The 22,363-nt window shown below is 35.3% G+C and overlaps 1 protein-coding gene across 2 annotated transcripts in view; it reads left to right on the top strand.

Annotated features, from left to right (window-relative positions):
* LOC127946460 (matrix metalloproteinase-16) overlaps positions 1-22,363 on the top strand; it is a 50,825-nt gene that overhangs the window by 6,671 nt on the left and 21,791 nt on the right. Inside the window, exons 2-5 of one of the 2 annotated variants that reach the window (XM_052543052.1) lie at positions 7,065-7,213; positions 8,219-8,233; positions 8,581-8,703; positions 13,700-14,004. In XM_052543052.1, the coding sequence (XP_052399012.1) occupies positions 7,065-7,213; positions 8,219-8,233; positions 8,581-8,703; positions 13,700-14,004 (592 nt within the window). The remainder of the gene's footprint in view (positions 1-7,064; positions 7,214-8,218; positions 8,234-8,580; positions 8,704-13,699; positions 14,005-22,363) is intronic. The other variant, XM_052543054.1, reaches the window with a different exon arrangement.

The following is a 22,363-nucleotide window of genomic DNA, read 5'->3' on the forward strand; positions in this document are numbered from 1 at the left end:
ACCAGAGAGCAATAGCCTTTACCCACACACACTCACACTCACTTAAGCACAAGTGATGCAAGAGATCCCATGTGTCTGGTGTCACAGCTCAGCTAAAACGGACAGCAGTTAAGCACCATTGTGTGAAAGGTCAGTTTTTAAAATAAGCTAAGCTATGTGCTTAGAAACACACATATATATTATATACGTATATACAGAGAGAGAGTGAGAGAGGCAGCAAAATAGTTTTGGCAACTTAAAATGCATGCGGGGATGAAGGTTAAATCACATACTAAAATGCACGAGTCTTGTAAAGCTTTCTATACGAGCTTGGAATTGAAAAAGTAGTGACTGTTTTCAAACAGGTTTCCTTGTCTGTCATTGGTAAAACAAAACGTAGCCCCACCCCAAACGCACACTATTATTAAGCAAGTTTTGCTGTTGTTGGGCAGGTCGAGATTCTTAAACAAAAAAGGTTTTGAAAGCACCACCGATCCAAATGTCAAAACCCTTAAAGATGCACAATGGATTTCAGAGGATGGAATCTGAAGTTCTGTTTGACTAGCCAAACTCAACAGTCACTTATTTATCTGTGATCTATACTCCATCTGCATGTGTTGCCATGGTCACATCGTCTCTCTGAGGGTGTTTCATTGCTAATGAAGCGCTCGGACGGCCTTTAGGGGGTTCAGCTTTGATGTTTCTATGAGGCTAATTAGGCCTTGTTTGGCTTATTAGCTAGTGATCCATGAAGCACATCAGCTTTGAAAGTTCACTGGCGTGGTTCAGCAATCAGAGAGCAGCATCAGGTCCGCACGGCCTGAATCACATCATGTGCAATGTTGGTTGACCTTTCTGGAGTTCAACAATGGCTATGTTCCAGTGTGGTTATTTTAGAACTGTTGTTATTTTATAGTTTTATAACTAAAACTAAAATTATGAAAAATGTAAAGTTTGTGTAAAATATAAAAATACTGATTTGGCAACTAACTGATATTAAATAAAAAGTACTAAAAATAATTAATTAATTAATTATTATTTTTTTTTATAAAAAATAATTTAAAGATAAATGTAAATATTTTAAATAATTACTCAAAAGGACTAAAAAATAATAAAACTAACATTAAAATAAAAAAATACTAATTAAATCACAAGTTAAAGTATAAATAAATGCCATACTAGTATATAAATAATACTAAAATAACACTGTTATGTTCAAAACCGAATACTACCATACTGTACTAAAAATTACAGTTTATTCTATGTACTATATATAAAAAAAATAATAATAATTGTGCATTCTGACAAATTCAAACATTTGCAAGCGATGTGTATTCACATATATATTATTTCATTATATTATAGATATTCTGCTATAGTGACCAATATTTTTTGAGGCTAAAAGTGTGCAATACTACAAAATAGGAATTCCAGGGATAATTTTTCTAAATATTAGTCATATGAAATTATGGCTCATGTGAATGGCTTATGAAAAAAGTGCCTATGAGGGAGAAGACAGCAAGCAGCTTACACACAGTACTTCCAGAAAATAAAGAAACAATAGTTAGCTAACAGTTTTCAGCAAAAATAAATAATAAGGAATGAAAGGCTAAATGATGAAATACTTTGGCTTCTAACTTAAAGCTTGTAGCTCAAAGTGTCTTTCAGCAAGACACTTGAGTAAAAATAAAAAATAAAATAAAAAAAATAAGAACATTAAAGTGCTTTTGACAACAGCATATGCAAAATAAAGAAATGTCAATCTCACCAAAATACACATGTAGGCCCAAAGCCCTTTGTTCATTTGGCACGTAATCCACGTCCAAGGAGCCAATGTATCTTGTATCCAGGTTGTGGTTTTTAATGGACTCAATTTTCTTGAAGCTGCACCAAACATGCTAAGTGTTCCCAAATCCAAAAGCACCTCAGAACACTCTCTCTCCCTCTAGAGGTCCCCTGGGGTGACTTCATTTCTCACAAAACCTCTTCCCTGTCTTAAAGGCACACACACGTAGAATAGATATATTTAAATGTGTAAGTCATACACCTGCCAACACATCACTGGATAGTCCATAGCTCAGAAGAGACCTTTTCTGATAATTTTTCTACTTAAATAACATGAATTTATCTGTCTTTACTGTATTAAATGTGTTTCTGAAGTGATATGAAGTGACTGACAGAGAGGTGCTAGAAAACACTGACCTGCTGTTCGGAGCTCAGCTGTCTATCATGAGCAGATAAAAGAGAGCATATATCACAGGAAAGCTGAAAGAAGAAGTGAGTTTAGACACAGGGAAAACAAAGGATAAACCTAAAGTGCCAAATGCCTTGGATTATCCTTCCCTTTTCCTCTTTCCAGAGGTTTCTTCTTCCTTGCTAATTATATTTGGATGTTTAGATGCCAGCTAGTATACTATGAATCTCATATTGAGGCATGAGAGCGGTGCAGTTCATCTTGAGATGACTGAAAAAAGCTGATGGCTCATCAGATACAATAATTATAAGTACCTGATGAATAAGTCTACAAAGCATAATGCAAAATTTATTCTGTCAGTGGTAAATAAAATTATATAATAATGTAAATAAAAAATAAAAAATATTTTAAATTAAATTGCATTAAAATAAGCTTTAAATATTATATTATATTATTAATAATTATGCAAAATTGTATCTAATCTTGCCTCTAAAATCAGACTTCAGAAAGCAGAATATAAAAATAATAATGTCAAAATCTGTAAAATAAATAAATGGAATGGCATGAATTGTTTTTACTTTAAACATGCATGTATTAATAATCATAATAATAATTCACTCAAATGTCTCTAATCTTGTTTGTGTCCAATACAAGGGTCAGGAAAATAATGTCTACCCAAATAAGCTATTTAGCCATTGTTTACAAGTTCAGTAGTTTGTAATTTCTGTTCCACTGCTGGAACTAAACAGAACTGAAAAAAAAAGAAAAGATTTCAACAGAGTTTACATTGGTTTTTAAGGTTACTGGTTTAAATGATACAGCATGTCTAAAACCTTGCCAATTCTTAACGCAATAATGCACCATACCTCCCACAGATTAAGTTGAGGTTCACCGTGTTTGTTTATACTCATGGTTTTTGCCAGGATTTGAGGTCTTTTGCAACCTTTGGGGTTTGGTTTAGGTTTTGAAACAAAGCTTAAAAACAGTTTGTCATTCTTCCATTCTGGACAAAAATGTCCCTCGGCACCCTAAACAAATAAATGAATGTGAACTGTTTGGTGTAGACACTGGGCAGAAGTAACTGCATTAAGTTGTGCAATCGAAAAATAGTACATCTGCACAATGCCGCCTACAAAAATGTGACACATTTGCTGCTTTGGTTTGATTTCCTCACTCACTTCAGGTCTGTACATTATGCAACACCTCATAAAATATTTGTCTGTAAACCCGAACCACCATAGATCCCCTTGGATCCCATTATTCATGAAGTCTGACTTTTCAGTGCCAAACACCTGTGTCAGTTAAAAGCATGATTCCTGTGCAGGGGAAGACATCTGAAGATAACAAATCAGTGTTTAGCTAAAACATCATGATAAATGAATGTAATACCAGATATTTTAGCACAGTGCTACACTTTCTTGAACAGACGCGCCATCAGCTGGGGTGAAGGTTAACCAGTAGGAATTCTGTGAGGATTTTCTCAATGAAATCGCCTAACTGGCATATCTATATGTGTTATACAGATTTTAGGTGACCATAGATCAGATATTGCTCTTTATATTTTATATTTATATTTTACAGCTCAGTAAATCTAATTGAATTCTTCATTCATGAATGGACATTATGTATATATATATATATATATATATATATATATATATATATATATATATATATATATATATATATATATAATAAACCTAAGACATGTTGCTTTGGAAAAGTTGATGCAACAAAATTACTAAAACAAAACCAAAACAAACTATTATATTTAGAAATATGAAACAAAAAACATGAAGTAGATTAAAAACAATTACTAAAATGTAAACTAAAATTAAAATGTATACAAATATTAAAATCTAACTTATATAATATAATTATTAAAAAAAAATGTTGCTTTGGCAGCTAATCTGAAATAAATAATTTGAAGGTGAAGTAAAATTACTAAAACTAAAAGTACAAAAAAAACTAAAATGTATATATATAAATATGACAAAAAGCACATAAAAAGATCACTAAATTGTAAACTAAGATGAAAACTTATTTTTATAAAAAGTACATTTATAAAATGTAAATAAAAGTTATTTCGCCATATTAATAAATAATAAACACTATAATAATAGTGTAGAAATACTACTAAAATAACAGTGACCAGGCTCTTCAAATCTAAAAAGATAAAATAAAATAAAAATACGAGACATGCTTTTCAGCATTCAGATGGGTGGTCAAATATACATGTTCATTCTTCTTCATTCTAAAACACCATAACTAACTATCATTATAATGCATAACACATAAAACAGCAAAAGTGAATCTAGTCCTCTGATGTGTGAGTGTGTAATGAAGATATATTCATGTGACCTGTTATATATTAAGCTTTCTGTCTTGTACCTCACAAACCAACCTGAATATGGTCTTTATTTGTGCTTGATTAACACTTATCATTCCTGGTAAATAACACAAAACATCTGTGTGTTGCTGTTTTGAACGACATTTATGCCTATCCCAAAATGTAAATTTTTTAAAAACATATTAAAAACATATTTTCTTGGTTATACGAATGTTTAGGGTCTATTAAATCTTATTTGGTAAATATTATGATAGCATTACTTTTGAATGTTCTCTGAACGTCCTGAAACAATTAGTGACATTACAAAAAAATGTTAGATGAATGTCCAACTAAAATGTTTGAGAAGAAAAATGTTCCATTAATGTTACTGTGATGGGATGATTCACACACACACACACACATTTGTTTTTTGTGAAAACTGGGTTCATCCCATAGGCGTAATGGTTTTTATACTGTACAAACTGTATATTCTATGGCCCTACACCAACCCTACACCTAACCCTCACAGAAAACTTTATGCATTTTTACTTTCTCAGAAGAAAAACTCATTCTGTATGATTTATAAGCATTTTGAAAAATGGGGACATGGGTTATGTCCTCATAAGTCACCCTCTCCTTGTAATACCTGTGTCATACCCATGTCATTATACAGAGTTGTGTCCTGATATGTCACAAAAACACGCCCACACACACACACACACACACACACACACACTTACTCACAGTGTTATGATGAGTGCTGTAGAGTTGTGATGCATTTGGCTGTTGGCTGAAAGCAGCAGATGGGTCAGCAGAGGATCCGTGTAAGCACTTCCTACGGCTTCTGTCCGGCAGTAATGAGAAAACCACTTCAAAACAAACTCAACCTTCTTTTTAATCTGCTAATGGCAGAAATGGTAGCAGCGGCCGTGGTTTAAATTTATATTATAATTTATCTTTTTTTGCTAATAATCTTTTAAGTAATCATCTTTATCATTGCATATTTCAGTAAGTTGTTTACTAACAAAGTACTGTTTTTCTTTGTAAATATGAATATCTTATTTATATAAAACATAAATATGTAAATATAAAATATATAAAAAGTTAATTAATGCTAAAATATACACAAACATATATAAATTCCATGTTGACTTTGTTCATTAATTTTTAACTACACACAAACATATACAATTGCATATTCGAGAAATAAGAATTATTATTTTCATTTTTTTGGTGTTTAAAAATGAATTGCAAATTCCAAATCAATTGTATATACATACATACATACATACATACATACATACATACATATATATATATATATATATATATATATATATATATATATATATATATATATATATATATATATATATATATATATATATATATATATATATATATATATATATATATATATATATTACTTGTGTACAGTGTTGCCACAGTTACTTTGAAAAAGTAACTTAGTTACTTTACAGATTACTTGATTTTAAGAGTAACTAAGTTACTTTACAAGTTACTTTATTAGTTACAATCAGCAGCTGCCGACAACATAAAAATTACAACCGGTTTTGCCAACACTCACTTTATTGCAAGTGTATCTGTAACAGTAACATCCACAATCTATCTCCTGTCAAAGTTTAACTTAAAAATTATTTTCTGAAAAAATACATGTTTTTACAAAAAATAAAGGCAGCCTTTCTTGACTTAACATAAATACTATTAAAATATTTAATATTAAAATATTAGATTTCTCTCTATCACTGAATACTCCTCCTTCATGTAAGAAAAAAAAGCTGTTCTGTGATGCAGCGCGGCATTGACAGTGGTAGGGATCTTGTTTATTATGGCATGAAATGAGGGCGAGTCAACCGTATTTAATGGCATTTCCTCCACAACAAACTGCCCGACTAACTTCTTCAACTCTCCCCCACTTACTGGTTTTGCACCGAAGTCCAGCTTTTGTTGTTTAGGTGGTAGGGGACCTCTTGCTCCCTGCTTCTCATCACCTGGTCTGACTTTGAGTGTGCAGTGCTGCGACTCCAAATGTTTTTTTCAAATTCGACGTAGTGTTTTTGTAGCTAGATAACACTTTATCGCCGCCAGCACAGAGTGTACAACGGACCTTAATGTTGTCATCTTTAGCTGACACAAACTCAAAATAGTCCATCTAGAAAACGCACATCTCTCGCCTCCCTCCATTGTTTACGTTTGTGTCGCTGCGTGGCACGTACACATGACGTGAACTTCATGCATGCTGAAAACGTGACTTGTCACATACGTGACTTCACTCCCCGAGATGCAAGAAGAAATAAATATTTTTATTAAGGAAAATGACAAAAATAGTAACGCACAGTGACTTGGTTAAGTAACTTTAATCTGATTACCGGTTTGGAAATAGTAATGCGTTAGATTACTCGTTACTGAAAAAAGTGGTCAGATTAGAATAACGCGTTACTAAGTAACGCGTTACCGGCATCACTGCTTGTGTATTACTTGTGTACACAGAAGTAACGTTTAATAATTAAACAAAAGCCTCTCTCTCTTTCTCTCTCTCAGACTTGGCTGCAGAGGTATGGCTACCTCCCTCCGACCGACCCCAGAATGTCCGTCCTGCGGTCAGAACAGACCATGCAGTCTGCTATCGCTGCCATGCAGCGTCTCTATGGCCTTAACGTCACCGGTGAACTGGATAAGAACACCATTGAGTGAGTAGCAGTTACACTCTCACACGGTCACTCGCTCCAGTATCGACTGATTCTGGGTCAGAAGTTTAACATGATGTTGTTCTTCTCAGAGACTCTTTACTGTGCACAACAAAATACCCATAAGTGCCCTCCTGGTGCTTTACCCTATTGCAAAGACCAACAAAGAGGGTTTCCAGCATGTTTAGTTCTCAATCATGGGGTGTCTGTACTTGTTCTGTCACTAGCGATACCAAGGTCATGGGTTCAATTCCCAGGGATAATAAAGACCTAACAGACCTTAGTCAGAGTAGTGTCATTAAAAAATTTTGACAAGAATGAAGTTGCAGTCAGTAAATTGTACTGTTGTTTAACAAGATACTGATTTTTCAGCTGACGAAAAAACTTTCAGAAGTAACAAACCCCATGAAACAGTTTTGAAAGTTGTGAGTTGTGAAAATGAAGTGATCTAGGACTTTTATACAATTTGTGCCATTGCAAAATCTATCCCTCGCAGCCTCGTTTTCATCTGCATTTAATTCAGTATGGCGTCTAACCTGACTAAAAGATTTATATCTTGAATGCAATGTCACTTTGGGTTAAAATATGATGTACAGCAGTGATTTCCAACCACACTCTAAAAAATAAAGGTTCTTTAATGGCATCTATACTTCCATGAAGACCTTTTAACATCCATGGAATATTTCCATTCCAGAAAAGATTCTTTATAGTGGATAAAAGTGCTTTAGATTTTTAAATGTTCTTAACAGGGGAAAAAAAGTGTTTCTTTTAAGATCTGTTCACTGAAAGTTTCTTTGGTGAACCAACAATGGGTATTTCTATGACTCTTGGAACCTTTGTTTAAGATAGTTTTGTAGTTTGGTGTTATTGTAAAGGTACTCAAGCCGGTCCAATAAGGGTTGCATGCAAGAGGTTGGGAAACACTGATGTACAACATCTGGCTGCTAGGATCGTGGTGATGATGTAACTCTTATGTGATCTTTTTGTTTCCTCTTTGCTTCGGCATAGTGATATCACCATAAGGTGAGGCTGATTTTTCTCTTGTTATATGTTTCTTGCTTTCAAAACCAAACCTGTCTCTGCTTCTCTTTCTCTGTGTGACTGAAAGGGGTTGGGAGGAGTCAGTTTTATGAATACAGTAACCACAGTATCATATTAATTGATTAATTGGCCGATATTGTGAAAGACATGGTGGTCGTAGTACTGCTAGATACCCAAATTAATACATCGATTTCATGAGGTTGACATGATGTAAACTTTACATTTCGGAAACCTCATGAAATTTGTGATGTTTTTCCTGAATGCTAATCAATCTATGAAAGTCGTTGTGTTGTGCAATATTAATGAATCCACTTCTTTTTCTCTCTCAGCTGGATGAAGAAGCCACGATGTGGGGTGCCAGATCAGTTCGGCGGTGCCTCGAAATTTAGCGTCCGAAAAAGACGTTACGCTCTCACTGGGCAGAAATGGCAACACAAACATATCACATACAGGTGGGTTACAAAAACACACTTGAAATGCATTTATTGTTTGTGCATTTCTGTGAGATTTATGAAAAAAAAAATTTTTATCTTGTTTTCCAGTAAACATCCTCACAATAAGATGGCTTGTTAGAAGCAAAATTGCAGACCTGATCTTAAAGAATATGCAATTTTCTTACTTTTCTTTTAAGCATAAATCTAATATAGTTTATGAGGTTTATGTTTAAATCAAGAAGAAACTTTTTTTGCCAGTGGGGTAAGACAAACATACTTAATTCAAAATAAATTCTCTGAAAACAAGTTTTAATATTTAATGCAATTTTGTTTCTCAAGTATAAATGTGTCTTGTTTTAAGGATGTTTGAATATGTTTACTGGAAGACGACACTAATACTGATTAAGAAAATGAATTTTGCAGTGCCAGCAGCAGTGCTGAGATAATTAGGCTGTCAGATTCTTCTCCCTCACCTCACTGTCTGCCTGCCAGATCCCTTCATTCGTCCTAAATCACTCCGTCCAACACTCTCATCTCTTCCCCTGTCCCAGCTGGCCTCTTTCCCTCTCTCTTTACAAACCTTTATTCGAACCACTTGATTAAAGGATCTAGTTGCTCTAAATGATTCAAGCCAAATTATTATCCAAATTATTTCAACTCTTAAAGGCTAAATAGAGTATATAAAATAACACTACCGTTCCAGTTTTTCATGCTCACCAAGTCTGCATTTATTTGGTTCAAAATCTAGTAAAAACACTAATATTATGAAATTATATTGCTTGAATAGTATTCCTGTTATACAAAGCTGAGTTTTCAGTTTCAGTGTCACATGATTCTTCAGAAATAATTCTAATATACTGATTAAGAAAACACATTTCTGAAAGATGAGCATCTTTATGACCTACATTGTTACAATATGAGTTATTGTTCTTATATAATTTCAGTGACAAGTGCTTTGTATTGTTGTGGCATGTATTATACGAACATGAGCTCTATCCTAAATGCAGTATTTCTTTTATAATCCCACAGCTTATGTATATATGACCTATATTCAAATATAACTACATTACATTCGCCTCAAAATAATCTTCCTGACAGTATCGTGTCGGTGGATTTTTGTGACGCCTGCGACAGGAAAAGTGGCCCAAACTCTTTTCACTGTAGAACATAAGCAGAAGTTTATCCACCTAGAAACATAGTCCCACCTCAGAAGGCTTTAAACAGCTGAACAGCTCAAATAACAAACAGTCTTACTGAATAATTCATGTAAGTGCTTTAACAAAAAATATAAAAATAATTCCAGCTTCACATTTCTGCTTTTAAACACCCCAGCATGCTCTCATTATGAGTGTGTTAATGTACAGTAAACGTGTTTTTGCAAGTTGATGGACAAGACAAAATTACAAAAGACCACTGTACCAGCATCTTTTGATATGATCAAACAATACAGCCTACTAAGAAAGAGAGAGAGAGAGAAAGAGAGAGAGAGAGAGAGAGAGAGATTATGTAATGGAATGGTGGCTTTAGGCAGGAGTTTGTGTGTGTGTGTGTGTGTGTGTGTGTGTGTGTGTGTGTGTGTGTATGTGTGTGTGTGTGTGTGTAGCCAAGCTGAGCAGATGGGTAGGCAGATGTTCCCCTCTCCACTCCCTGCTCTCTGACTTGACACAGACTGTACCACCCTTCACCTTCCCCCAACCCTGGATCATACCATGTGAGCTTACACACACACACCCACACACACACAGATACAGAGGCCTCTCCTCATTCTTATGCTATAACAAGCTCAAATAGCTTCACTGTGTGTGTGTGTGTGTGTGTGTGTGTGTGTGTGTGTGTTAGGCTGGGCTAATTGAGTCGGTCTCAGAGCAGTCTGTGTTCTCATAGCCACTGACACACACACAGTCATTCACATCACTGACATAGTTTCAATATCGTCAGCAAAAACTTGAAAAAACAAAGCGAGGTGTTGTGTATTCACTGACTCTTTCGTGTGTGCCCTTGTGTTTACATGGGTTTAGATGGTGTAATGCCACAATTTTAATACCACAGGGGGTAGTCATGGCCTAATGGTTAGAGGGTCGGACTTGTAACCTTAAGGTCATGGGTTTTGTCCTCTTTTGTAAGTTGATATGCATAGGCTAAATGCATAAATGTAATATTATTAAAATAGCACACTTTCACTGGAAGTAATCTAGGCCGGCATATTAAAACATTTTAATCGATCCTATAGTATATCTATTAATATTATTTTAACATTTTATATAAACATGTAATATAAACTCTCAAATACACACAAGTTTATAAGTTACAAAACTGCAGTCAGTTATATTTGTGAAAAGTAAACAGCGGGGAAAGAAATTGCATGTTTATATTAGATTTGTGTATGTGACAACAGTGTAATATACTGCTGTCTATGCTGGTAATATGACCCAAACAATAAACTAAAAACAGAAAATCACTCACTGCTCTGGACTGAATAACTTATATAGCTTTAATAAGAAGATATTTCTGAATGCTGCATTTAAATGCTCTGGCATGCAGAAAAACATGCTGGATTACGTGCGGCTTATGATAATATGGAGGTATCCATCAACAGTAGTGGGCGGGGCCTGTAAAATGTGACATCACATTTTATTGATTCTGCGAACTGCTTGTTCTAAGACACTGCTTATGATTTAGTGGGATTTAAAAAAAAAAGGAACGGGTGGATTTTTATCATTATAGGGTGGTTTTGTACACACACTACCAACACACATTTATGTTCAACATGCAAAAGTTTTATAAAGAGTTTTATAAAGTTAGATTGTGGAAACGATTTATACTGGCTCTGGTCATCAACCAAGTGCTTCCTGGCATCCAGATGTGATGCAAATGTATGCTTCTTTTCTCAGTGATTGTTTTAACTGAATCCATTCTGTATGTTGTAGATGAGTAACATGGCAGGAAGGTTTGTAAAACACCTAACAGCTCTAACAAGCAGCCTTCACAGCAGCTGCGCTGAAAATCTAAGCATAAAGAGGAAAATAAATATCTGAAGGGTCATGAAGTTCAAAGACAGGATTATGATTTCTGGGAAGTACAGCTGAGAAAGACAAGAAAAATACATGAACAGTGGAAGCCAGATGTTGATATAATAGTTTGCGCTCACAGACAGAACAACTGTATGCGGATGATATCCAAACCCAATCCTGCACCACCTGGAGGGAATGAGAGAGAGTAGAAATAGAGAGCGTAGGTTTCCATGAGATATTATGTCTTGTAAATATTTTAAGAGGCATGGCTTTAATGCAGTTTAAATTCTTCTGCACATTTGAGAAAACAGCTGCTACTGAGTTGATTGAGAGTTTTGGTTATTACACTACAGACACAAACACTATGTTGTATAAAGTACTTGATAATCATACTTAAGTACCTGTTTAAGAAAAGATACCCTCATGAAGGTACCTCAAGTAAATATTCAATGTAACCCATGGGAAACAGTCATGGTAGTTGCATATACTTACTGTAAGCATCAGAGTCCGTGTAAGAATATGAATAAGAAAGTGAATCAGAAAGTTGCTTTAATTTCATAATGGTTTGTGAATGAATCATTCAGATGAAATATAAAGCAGTAAACAATTCAATCAAACTGCCTTAAAAGAATGATTTACTCACAACTCTATTGTTTCATAAATGTTGTCAAGTAAAAGTATAAATCAATAAATATATTTTCATATTTATAGGGGTAACTACCATAACATGAAGCAATGTTTTATATTTTTTAATAGCAAAACAGTAGCTCGGTAGTTTTCATAATAGTGTAGCTTTACATTTTTAAGTTTTAGCAATTTTCTTGTTCAATGTTTTTGTTTTTTAAACATTTCTATTAAGCCATATTTTTATTTCAGTTTTAGTGATTTTAGTACATAAACTTAAACTTATTTTGTTTCAGTTAGTTGCCGATACAACATTTCTAATTTTCAATTACGTTTTTTTTTTACATTTTTGTATTTTATTTAATTTCCAAAAACAGTTTTAGTACTTTTAGTTTTAGTTAACAATAACAGCTCTGCAAATGAAGCACGGAGAATCTGATTTATTCCAGTGAATCAGTTCATTAGGAAGGTTCATGCAAATTAAGCATTAAAATATTTTCACTGATTTGAGACTCTGCAAGTACTTACCTGTTCATTTCAAAAGATTTGCCCCTTTAAGTTGTTGCCAAAATTACCAAAATGAGCATAATGAAGAAAAAAATGAATCTATGGTACACTATTAAGAAGTGCTAACCTGCAAATTTTGTCTAAGCCCTTAAATTTTACAGTAACTTAATGTATAATTAGGTTAATATTTTTGGGTTGAATACAATCAAATAAATTGGATGTTACTACAATTTTACATATTCAGTGAAGAAAAACACTTAAAGGGACTTAAAAGCTTTACTCAAATGAAAACATTTTCAACACACCAGTTTTTATTCCATGAGTTATACAGTCGAATCCTCTCATTATAATATATACAATGTAAATAATAAATTGATCGCACAGTGTTGGTCATAACAGAACTTTGTGAAAGTCGCAGTGAACAAAGAGTGACAGCTTTTTAGTGATTATAAAGGGAGCGCTCTTTGCTAGCTTTCCAGGCTATTATCCATTCAAAATGCAGAACTTTTGTTTTTCTGCCACAAACACTTTGTAAAGTTTCGGGAATTGCATACGATATTAATGCGGGATTCACAGTGATTGACATAGCGATAACAATAGCAATGAATGGGACAAAATATGTGAAAATCTGCATTAAGACTAGAGCACCCTCGCTAATTTCAGAAGCACGCTCAGAGATTTATTTCTGATGGATCATTAGTTTAGCATCATGTCGCCAGCAAACTTTATTAGTAAAGCCCCATCACAAGTCAAGCTTCCTGTGTGTTTCATATTTATACGCAACACATAAATATTTTATTTGCAGGAGTTATTTATTTGATCATTGTATGTAAAATACACACTTTCTGATTTTGATCTTATCCTCTTTCCAGTATAAAAAATGTCACGCCTAAGGTGGGAGCGGAGGAAACCCACAACGCCATTCGCCGGGCGTTCGATGTCTGGCAGAACGTCACGCCGCTGCGTTTCGAGGCAGTGCCCTACAGCGACCTGGAGCGCAACAAGAAAGATGTGGATATTACTATCATTTTCGCCTCAGGTTTTCACGGTGATAGCTCCCCCTTCGATGGGGAAGGGGGGTTCCTTGCACATGCCTACTTTCCCGGTCCGGGGATTGGAGGAGACACACACTTCGATTCGGATGAGCCCTGGACTCTGGGGAACCCTAACCATGATGGTACGTAAACCTGATTATTGGTGGCTAATAAACCCAGCTTTACTGGAGAATAAATCCCAGCTCTCTCTCCATTAAAGCAAATAACTTTGTTGTATGAGCCCTGCTTTTCTGGACCACTCTAGAAGATGATGGAGTGTTGCATGTTTATGTACAGTATGGTTAATTTCAGCTTAAATTCCTTTCAATTTAAAACAATTGTTTTTTTGGAGAGGTGAACTGGTTCTAGGGAACTTTTGTATCAAGTAAACTAGATATCCAACAGCATACCTGTATGTTTTGCAAGATTTTCTCTCTGTGAAATAATCAGTACTTATTACGTATGGATAAATGTTCTTATTCCTGTCTTGGTGGGCATTTCTTGACCAAAACAAGCTACAGTGTGGATCATACGTCCGTCTCTGCAAGACCAGACAAAATAAGAAACTCAGTCTGACAAACACAGCCCAATGTACTCAGCTCAGCAAAATATGCAATAAGCAATCCTTCAAATCTGACTGCCCTCTCATCCTCCATTCCTAGCAATCATTTTTCTATATTTTGTACACTTGCCATCCAGCTGTTATAGGTAGGTAGCCTTTAAGTATCTGTCTCTCCCATTCACCACATTTCAAATAGTTGCCATTTCTGCCATCTATCCTGTAATAGGCGTACTTGCATACACTCACAAACACCCACAGAGCACACAGTCTACAGGACACAACACTTCTGCGCCTCTGTCATGTCAGTCACCTGCCTGTCGCCGGGTAGGTGGAGATTGGTTGCCGGGCACAGTTGTTATGTTTGTTGACATCCAGCGAGGGATCACAGTTCCCAGAAGCCTCATGTGGGCTGACACTTCCACTCGCTGGTTGTGGACATCTTCTCTACCTCTCCACTGTCTCACTGTCTTGTCAGGGAGTTCAGCTGTAACTAGGCCAGCCAGCGTGTAAAGCAGTAGGTGACGGGGATTTTGGGAGTATAATAAGGGGGGGGGGGGGGGGGCACAGCTCACAAGATGTTTAGTCTCGGTTAGGGGGACAAACTACACAGAAAACTACACATTTCTTTCTCTATTTCCAAATTCTTTACTTTTATCGCCCTGCTTGGTTTCAGAAACAGACACAGAACATTACGACTGGGCTGTGGAACTGTGTGTGTGTGTGTGAAGGGGAGCAGTTAGACCGCACAGCAGGAAACAATCGCCTGATCTCGTTCTAGGCTGAGAGAAAGAGAGATTGTCTGGGACGATAAAGGTGAAATACACAGAATAGGGTGAGAAAACAATTTGTTTACTTGCACAACCACACTACTTTAGTTCCAAAACTGTGAATAGGTGAAGCTGTGTAGCTTCTTTCCTTCTGCTATCGACATCGTGGTGAAGCGGTTTGAACAAAAGGTTGGAGGTTCAAACCAACAGTCAAGGTTAAGATAACATAATAAAATATACATAAAATATTCAGTGTGACATTATACAGACATGCTTTTTTTATGTTGTCATATTCAAATTAATGATTAAAATATTCTATCAATTATAATGAATTATATTCAGTTATAATATTATATAAAATATTAGCTTTTTAATACATACAGTGTATGAAACCTTTTCAGTTCAATTCAAATTTATTTGTAAAGCACTTTTTAAAATAAATGTGATTTTTGTTCAATGTTTCTGACTTCAGAACTTGACCCAAATTCTGTAAATATTTTAAATAATTAAATTTAATACATAAATGTAATAACAACACGATATATATTTACTTGAAATTGTAATTACATTTAATTTAATTACATTTAAAACAGTGAAGCCTGAAGGTCTATTGACCGAAACATTGCTTAAGAACGATTTTGTGATTATGCAAGTTTTAATAGTGAGTGTGGCATTTATTTATAAAAAAAAAAAAAATCATGTTTACATTAGACTTTATCAGACACACATACATTACTATTCAGCTGTGTGAGGCTATATTTTATATGTTTTAGATATTTAAATATTTATTTAAAAATAAGTAAAACTATTACACTGTTTACACGTTAATTGACATAATTGTACAATTTTTTTTTTTTAAACCGCTGCCATGTCATTAATATTTACAAAATCTTGTTTTACCCCAATTCAGATCTGCCTTCAGCACCCAAGAACATATTTGTAACAAGAAAACCTGTAATATTTCCAGCCACTCATATGGGCACCATACCTGCACTTTATAGTCTTGAAAATATAAGCATGGTTTGTTTTTCCCCAAATTATCCCCTGGGAGGGATACATGTAAGTGAACATGGACTGCAGGTTGCGGTTGCAGGTTGCAGTCCGTCAGTGCGTTCCAGGAGCGGTGCGTCTGCAGTGAAAGCACAATGAGTATGAGTCCGTGCTGCTTCTGCACCACATTCGTAACGTACAAGAACTGCATACCCACTGCAGACGGAGTATGTGTGAAACAGGGGTGCGTCTTGTCGAGGTTTCCATTGGGAAGCTTCTTTCAAAAAAAATATATATAATAATTCCCTGAAGCAAACCCGGCGGCTTCAGCTGCATCCGTGTTAGCACATCACGTTTGATGTGGTAATATCACAGTAGGCATACACACAGGTTCGAAGACTCGTTCTCGCCCCCTACAGTGCAATTCGGTTAGGCATACATCCGCGCTAAACTATCAAAGTGAAAGTCATCATAGCTCGCCTAGTATAGACCCAGCTCTCAACCCAACTTTGAGAATAGATTAATGGCGATATTTTTTTATCGCCCGATATGAGTCTCCCGTTAACGTAGCACGTTAACGCCGATAACGGCCCACAACTAATATATATATATATATATTCTGTTAGAAAAACAAATAGATAGAATAGATAGAATCAGTTTATTCAATGCCATGGTAGCAGTAAAATAATAAAATAAACAAATCTTTGCCAAAGATTCACGATCCAATCAAATCCTGATGAATACAACACATTATAGAAGTTAAATGCAAATGTGGTTTTAAGTTGTCTTGAAACTGCTCCTTTCAGTGTATTACTGTAATTATGAGATGACAACTCTGAGAGCTGTTCAAGTCCTCAGACTCAGAAATTATTCATTTCTATGGCAACTCTTATAACGGCAGAACAGATGCATGTGCAGCTTTGTTCCTGATGACATCAAACCATAATCACTCTAATAATTCACTTGTAAAACATGTTGATAGTTAAATAAATAAGTTGATAATAAACAAAGTACGTCAAATAATATTTGCTCGAAAACTCGTAGTTAAACGTAGTTTAAACGTAGTTAAAAATCATGTTTTATTTTCTCTACTTGGGAACTCATAACTATGGAATTTCCAACGTTGGGAAAGTGACGGGTCATGTGACCGCTGTGTGATGTCATCACATACTCAGACAATCATAAACTGCAGCTAAAGAGACTTTATCCAAAATACACAAATAATACATTATAATATAGTATATGGCACAATTGGCATTTATGATTAAACAGTATGCGATTGAATGGCCTGCAGACTGTACTGTATGTTATCCATATCCTGTATGTGTAAGGAGTGCATCTCACGCTGGTACACACCAGGCCTGCTCTTAAAATAGGCTCTCACCCACCGACTGGAGCATTAGCATTCCATGTGGGTAGCAGCAGCACCTTCCGCCGACACAGCCTGCCTCTCTCTCTCTCTCCATCTCTCACTTTGTCCCTCTATTTCCATTCAAAATTTGCCTCACACAGCATTGCGAGTAAGGCTTGAGTAACTTGTGTGTGTGTGTGTGTGTGTGTGTGTTTAAATACTGTCCTTAATCTCTCCTCTATCTTGCAAGTGTCTGTCTCAAATCCACTTCCTATGGATTCAGTACCAGTTTGTTTTATTCATCCCTTGTTAGCTCGCTAAACTCAAAAGAGTCTTGAAATGCTGTCTTAGATATGGTCTCCTTCTTATAAGGCTGTTTTATAGCAACTTATTTGAATTTAGTGTAAAGTGAGCTCAGAAAATTGGGATTCTCAGTAAGATGTACTGGAAATACTGCTTATGTAAATTGAGGCTAATAAAAAAGACTGTGACAGATTAAAGTAAAGGCCGATCAGTAAGTTCAAAATAAGTCAAAATCGTATATATATTATATTAATATATATATATTAACATCCTTAACCATGAGCAAGTATAAATATTCTAAAATAGCACTGTGTTTTTAAGATAGTTTGTGTTCAAGGTCAGCATATTTATTGGTAAGGATAGAGGTCTGAATTTGAAACAGGAAAAGCAGCGTTAGAGCCAAAGTAAAGGCCATAAGTCTAGACGTGAGAGCTGAACAAGAAGAAGAGAGGGGGTTTTGGACAGATGAAGAGAAAAGAGAGATGGCCGAGCAGCTGTTCTCTCTACAATGCTTCATCTGTCCATGGCACCGGCTCATTTCTTCACACCCAAGAATGAACCTGAACCTGATCTCTCCTGGAATCAGCCACGGGTAACAGAAGAACGGCAGGAATCTGAGTACTCAGCACTCTCTCTGTCTCTCTAGCTCCCACGTTCTCCATTCCTGATCCAATTACTTAGCGATGGCCTTCTCCAAGGTCTAACAGAAGCCCTCTTGTTCTCAACTTTCCCATGTTTTTAATCACGACTCATGTTGAAATGAAGACTTATAATGTTTCTCATCCATAATTAGCATTTCAGAAGGGATTCGTCTGATTTGCAGTTCAACTGCATGTGCTTTATGAGCTGTGTGGATGCTAACTGCTAGGCCTACTGTTTTTATGGTCCACGAAATGAATTTCCCACTGTTAGCATGGTGTTCTTAGCGACATCTGTTTACTGATCTGTATATAATCAGCAAGGGTTTATCTGTGAGGTGCAAATGCAATGGTAAGTGAGGGTTTGAAAGCAAACTGTAATGGATTTGGTTAGCAAAGCTAACTTTAAGCTTGTCTATTTGTAGGTTTTGCTAGCAGGGTGGAAAGAAGATAAATAGATCAACACAGTGTTGATTAGCATGAAACAGTTTGATATACGCAAACAGTAAGTGATAAACGCTTACTGTGTTTGAAGCTAATACAATGCATCAATTAGTCAAATTTCCTACTTTATATGCTGCAAAAATGTATTTAGCAAACATTTTCATAGTCAAGTGTGTAAGAAATTAGACACTTTTTTTTGTTAATAGCACACCTGCATATCAAATGCTAGCACTGCAACTGCAAAGCATTATTGTTTGAGTGTCAGTCAATGGAACATCTTCATGGTTACTGAGTGTTTTCAATTCATAGGTTTCTCAATTTCATTATTCAGGTGTAAATTATTTTCCACAGAGCTGCTAAGTAGCACATAGCGAGCATTGCTGAATGGTACATGCTACTTTTCTCAGCACTGATCAGAATGGACCAATTATAGTCTCTGATAAAAAAAAAAAAAAAAAAAAGAGTCCTGCACTTGTCTATACCAGTGATTCTTAACCTGACAAATCTGCTTGTTTAAAGACTTTTCGTTCAGGCCCAGCCTGAAAAAGATTATCGGAATGTTACTTTTGAATGCTCTTTGAATATGAACATCCAACTAAAAAGTTTTGAAAAAAAAAAGGAATTCCATGTACCACGTATAAAAGTTTTAGTGCTAAAATTTGAGAATATTATTAAAGACCAGATATTAATCGGGCGATACAGATATTAATATTACCACAAGGACATTTTTTTCATATATTTGAAAGAACTGTGCATTCCATTTCGTTCCAAGTCGTTTGTAATATAGAGTAGCGTTTCACACTGAAAATTCCAAATAGAAAAAGTGCACTTTAAATATCCAGATGATGCACTTAATTAACCAAAAAATAAAAGAAATGTGAAATGTTGGACACCTCATGCACATAATTGTCACAGCTTTAATTATTTAGCAAAGGGGAGGGGCTATCACTATACATGTTTGAGTGCATAAGTACATTGTGTATAATAAGTGTAAGTATAAGTGCATAGGGTATAGTGCATCATATGGAATTCAACTCTAGCCAGAATGACAGCAAGAGTTGTGAGAGCATTCCCTGTTTGCTGGGTAAATGGTTGAGAACCACTGGTCTACGCCATTTTGCACTATAATTTAGCTTTTCTGCTACATAGAAAAATATATAGACTAATATGGCATTTCCTTTTGAAGTAGAAAGGCTAAAATTGCTAAAGTCAATAATAACACAACACATCAAAACATTCATACCTATGCAACCTATGTTTTGTTCATGATCTCCATGTGAAGGTGATGATATAATAGATAATACCGCAGAAGCTTATTGTGCAGAAAGAAAAAATCAGAGTGGAAAATCAAACACGGTTCACTTTAAAAGAGAGGAAAAGCATTTCTCTTAAAGAGACCTGTTAAGCCTCATTTCAAAATGGCATTTACTGTTATTTACTGTTTTCACTGAAACCCTGTTGACAAGCCCATAGTGTGGGCCACCGATATTCCTACACCAGTGCAGAAAAAGATTTAGCATTGTACTAGTCACACTATGAATAGAAAGACAGCATAATGAAGGCAAATTCATAAAATAAGAGTTCTTGCACTTAAACTTCCATCTTTAGTTCAACAGGATGTTTGTCCTCCAGCAGAGAGGAAATCTGAATGGGATATATAAAGGGTGTAACGTGCCCCAAGGGTATCCTGACTGTTGTCTTTGTGTGCATGGAAATGTGTTTAGAAAAAGCCTTGTGCCTCCGCTTCACAAATGTTCACACACATTCACGTTCTTGGCTACTGAATCGCTCGCCATTTCCCTTGAGAAACACTGAGAGATGACATCCTTTGAAGGCAAATGAATCCCTGAAAGTTCATTTAGCTGTTTGCTGTTATGAAAATAATTTCCTGGCAGTGGACGTGGCAGAAAAGCCTGTCAATCATTCAGTGGTGTGGGATCATCCTCTTCGACATTTCCAATCTTGTGTTTGGAATTAAACAGATGGATCCATCATCTGTAATCAAGCCCAGGTCTCTGGAGTAGTGTGTGTGTGTGTGTGTGTGTGTGTCAGGTCGTGTGAATAGGAAGTTCATCATACTGATTAAAAAGGCATCGCTCATTTTGCTACAAGTGAAACTGACAGAAAGAAGGTGTGTGTGTGTGTGTGTGTGTGTGTGTGTGTATCAAAGTTCCATGGTTTTACTATATTTTATTGGACATTTACTGTGGCATATTATTCTTTTAAGAACTTTGAAGCTCTGTGTAAATACAATTTTATATGAAAATTATAGTTATTCAGTTAAATAATATATATTGAGGTACCATAGTATTATCATTTTTTGGACATTTACTATGGCATATATATATATATATATATATATATATATATATATATATATATATATATATATATATATATATATATATATATATATATATATATATATATATATTTATATATATATATATATATATATATATATATATATATATATATAAATATACACTATATTAATCATCCAGTACCATGGTAAATATCAAAGCACTGTGGTATTATCATGTTTTATTGGGTATTTGGACATCTACATTTTTAGCATGGGTGAAGATAAGGTAATTCCCAGATTGAGGTCAGTGGACTTGACAAATTGAGCAAAGTCTTTTCATGTCCGTTTCCCATTTTTGTTTCCCATCACTTTGCTTTTATTCTCCTCTTTTTGATCTATGCACTTGCCTTTCAGCTGCCTGCTAATTAATCAGGGTCTTGGGTCTTATGTAAGAGTCGTGATGGTTCAAACACAGCTGTTCCGGATTGAACTTCAGCAGGAGCATCTTGGGAGAACCGCAGTGCTTTGCCTAAGCATGCTGCTGTGTAGTTGATGGATGTTTACACCCTGACTTAAAGGGACAGTTCACCTGAAAAAAAAAAATTCTGTCATCATATAGTCTCCTCAATTTGTTCCATATTCATAGGACTTTCTATTTTCCATGGAAGACTTTAATTTGGGGGTATTTGTTTGTTTCCATTCACTAAAAATTATGAATTTGTTTGTATGTTTTTGTGATTTTGATTCACAAAAACTGCTAATGGGTGTAATTTTTCATTCTGATTCACAAAAGAAAGAAAGAAAGAAAAAATGGCTTGTAAGAATCATTCATTTCTGAATCAGACAACAATGGTTGCACTTTTGATAAACAAAAAAAACCCGAAGGTATTGTTAGCTAACTATGGTCTCAAGTTCCATTGAACTCCATTGGTAAGGAAAGAACTTAAGACCATAGTTGCCTTTGGGAAATGCACCTCTGGTCTTGCTCTAAAGGCCTGTGTTGTGCCCAATTCTGACCCTCCGCCAGATTATGCAGCCCCTAGTATTGGTAGGTTTAGGAGTTAGTGTGGGGGAGGGGTTAGGATTAGGCAATCAGTTAGAGACTTGAACAAGGGGGGTAATAATTCGGTAGGGCGTCGAAA

This window comes from Carassius gibelio, chromosome A24 (genome assembly GCF_023724105.1).
Source record: "Carassius gibelio isolate Cgi1373 ecotype wild population from Czech Republic chromosome A24, carGib1.2-hapl.c, whole genome shotgun sequence".
Taxonomy (NCBI): Eukaryota; Metazoa; Chordata; class Actinopteri; order Cypriniformes; family Cyprinidae; genus Carassius; species Carassius gibelio.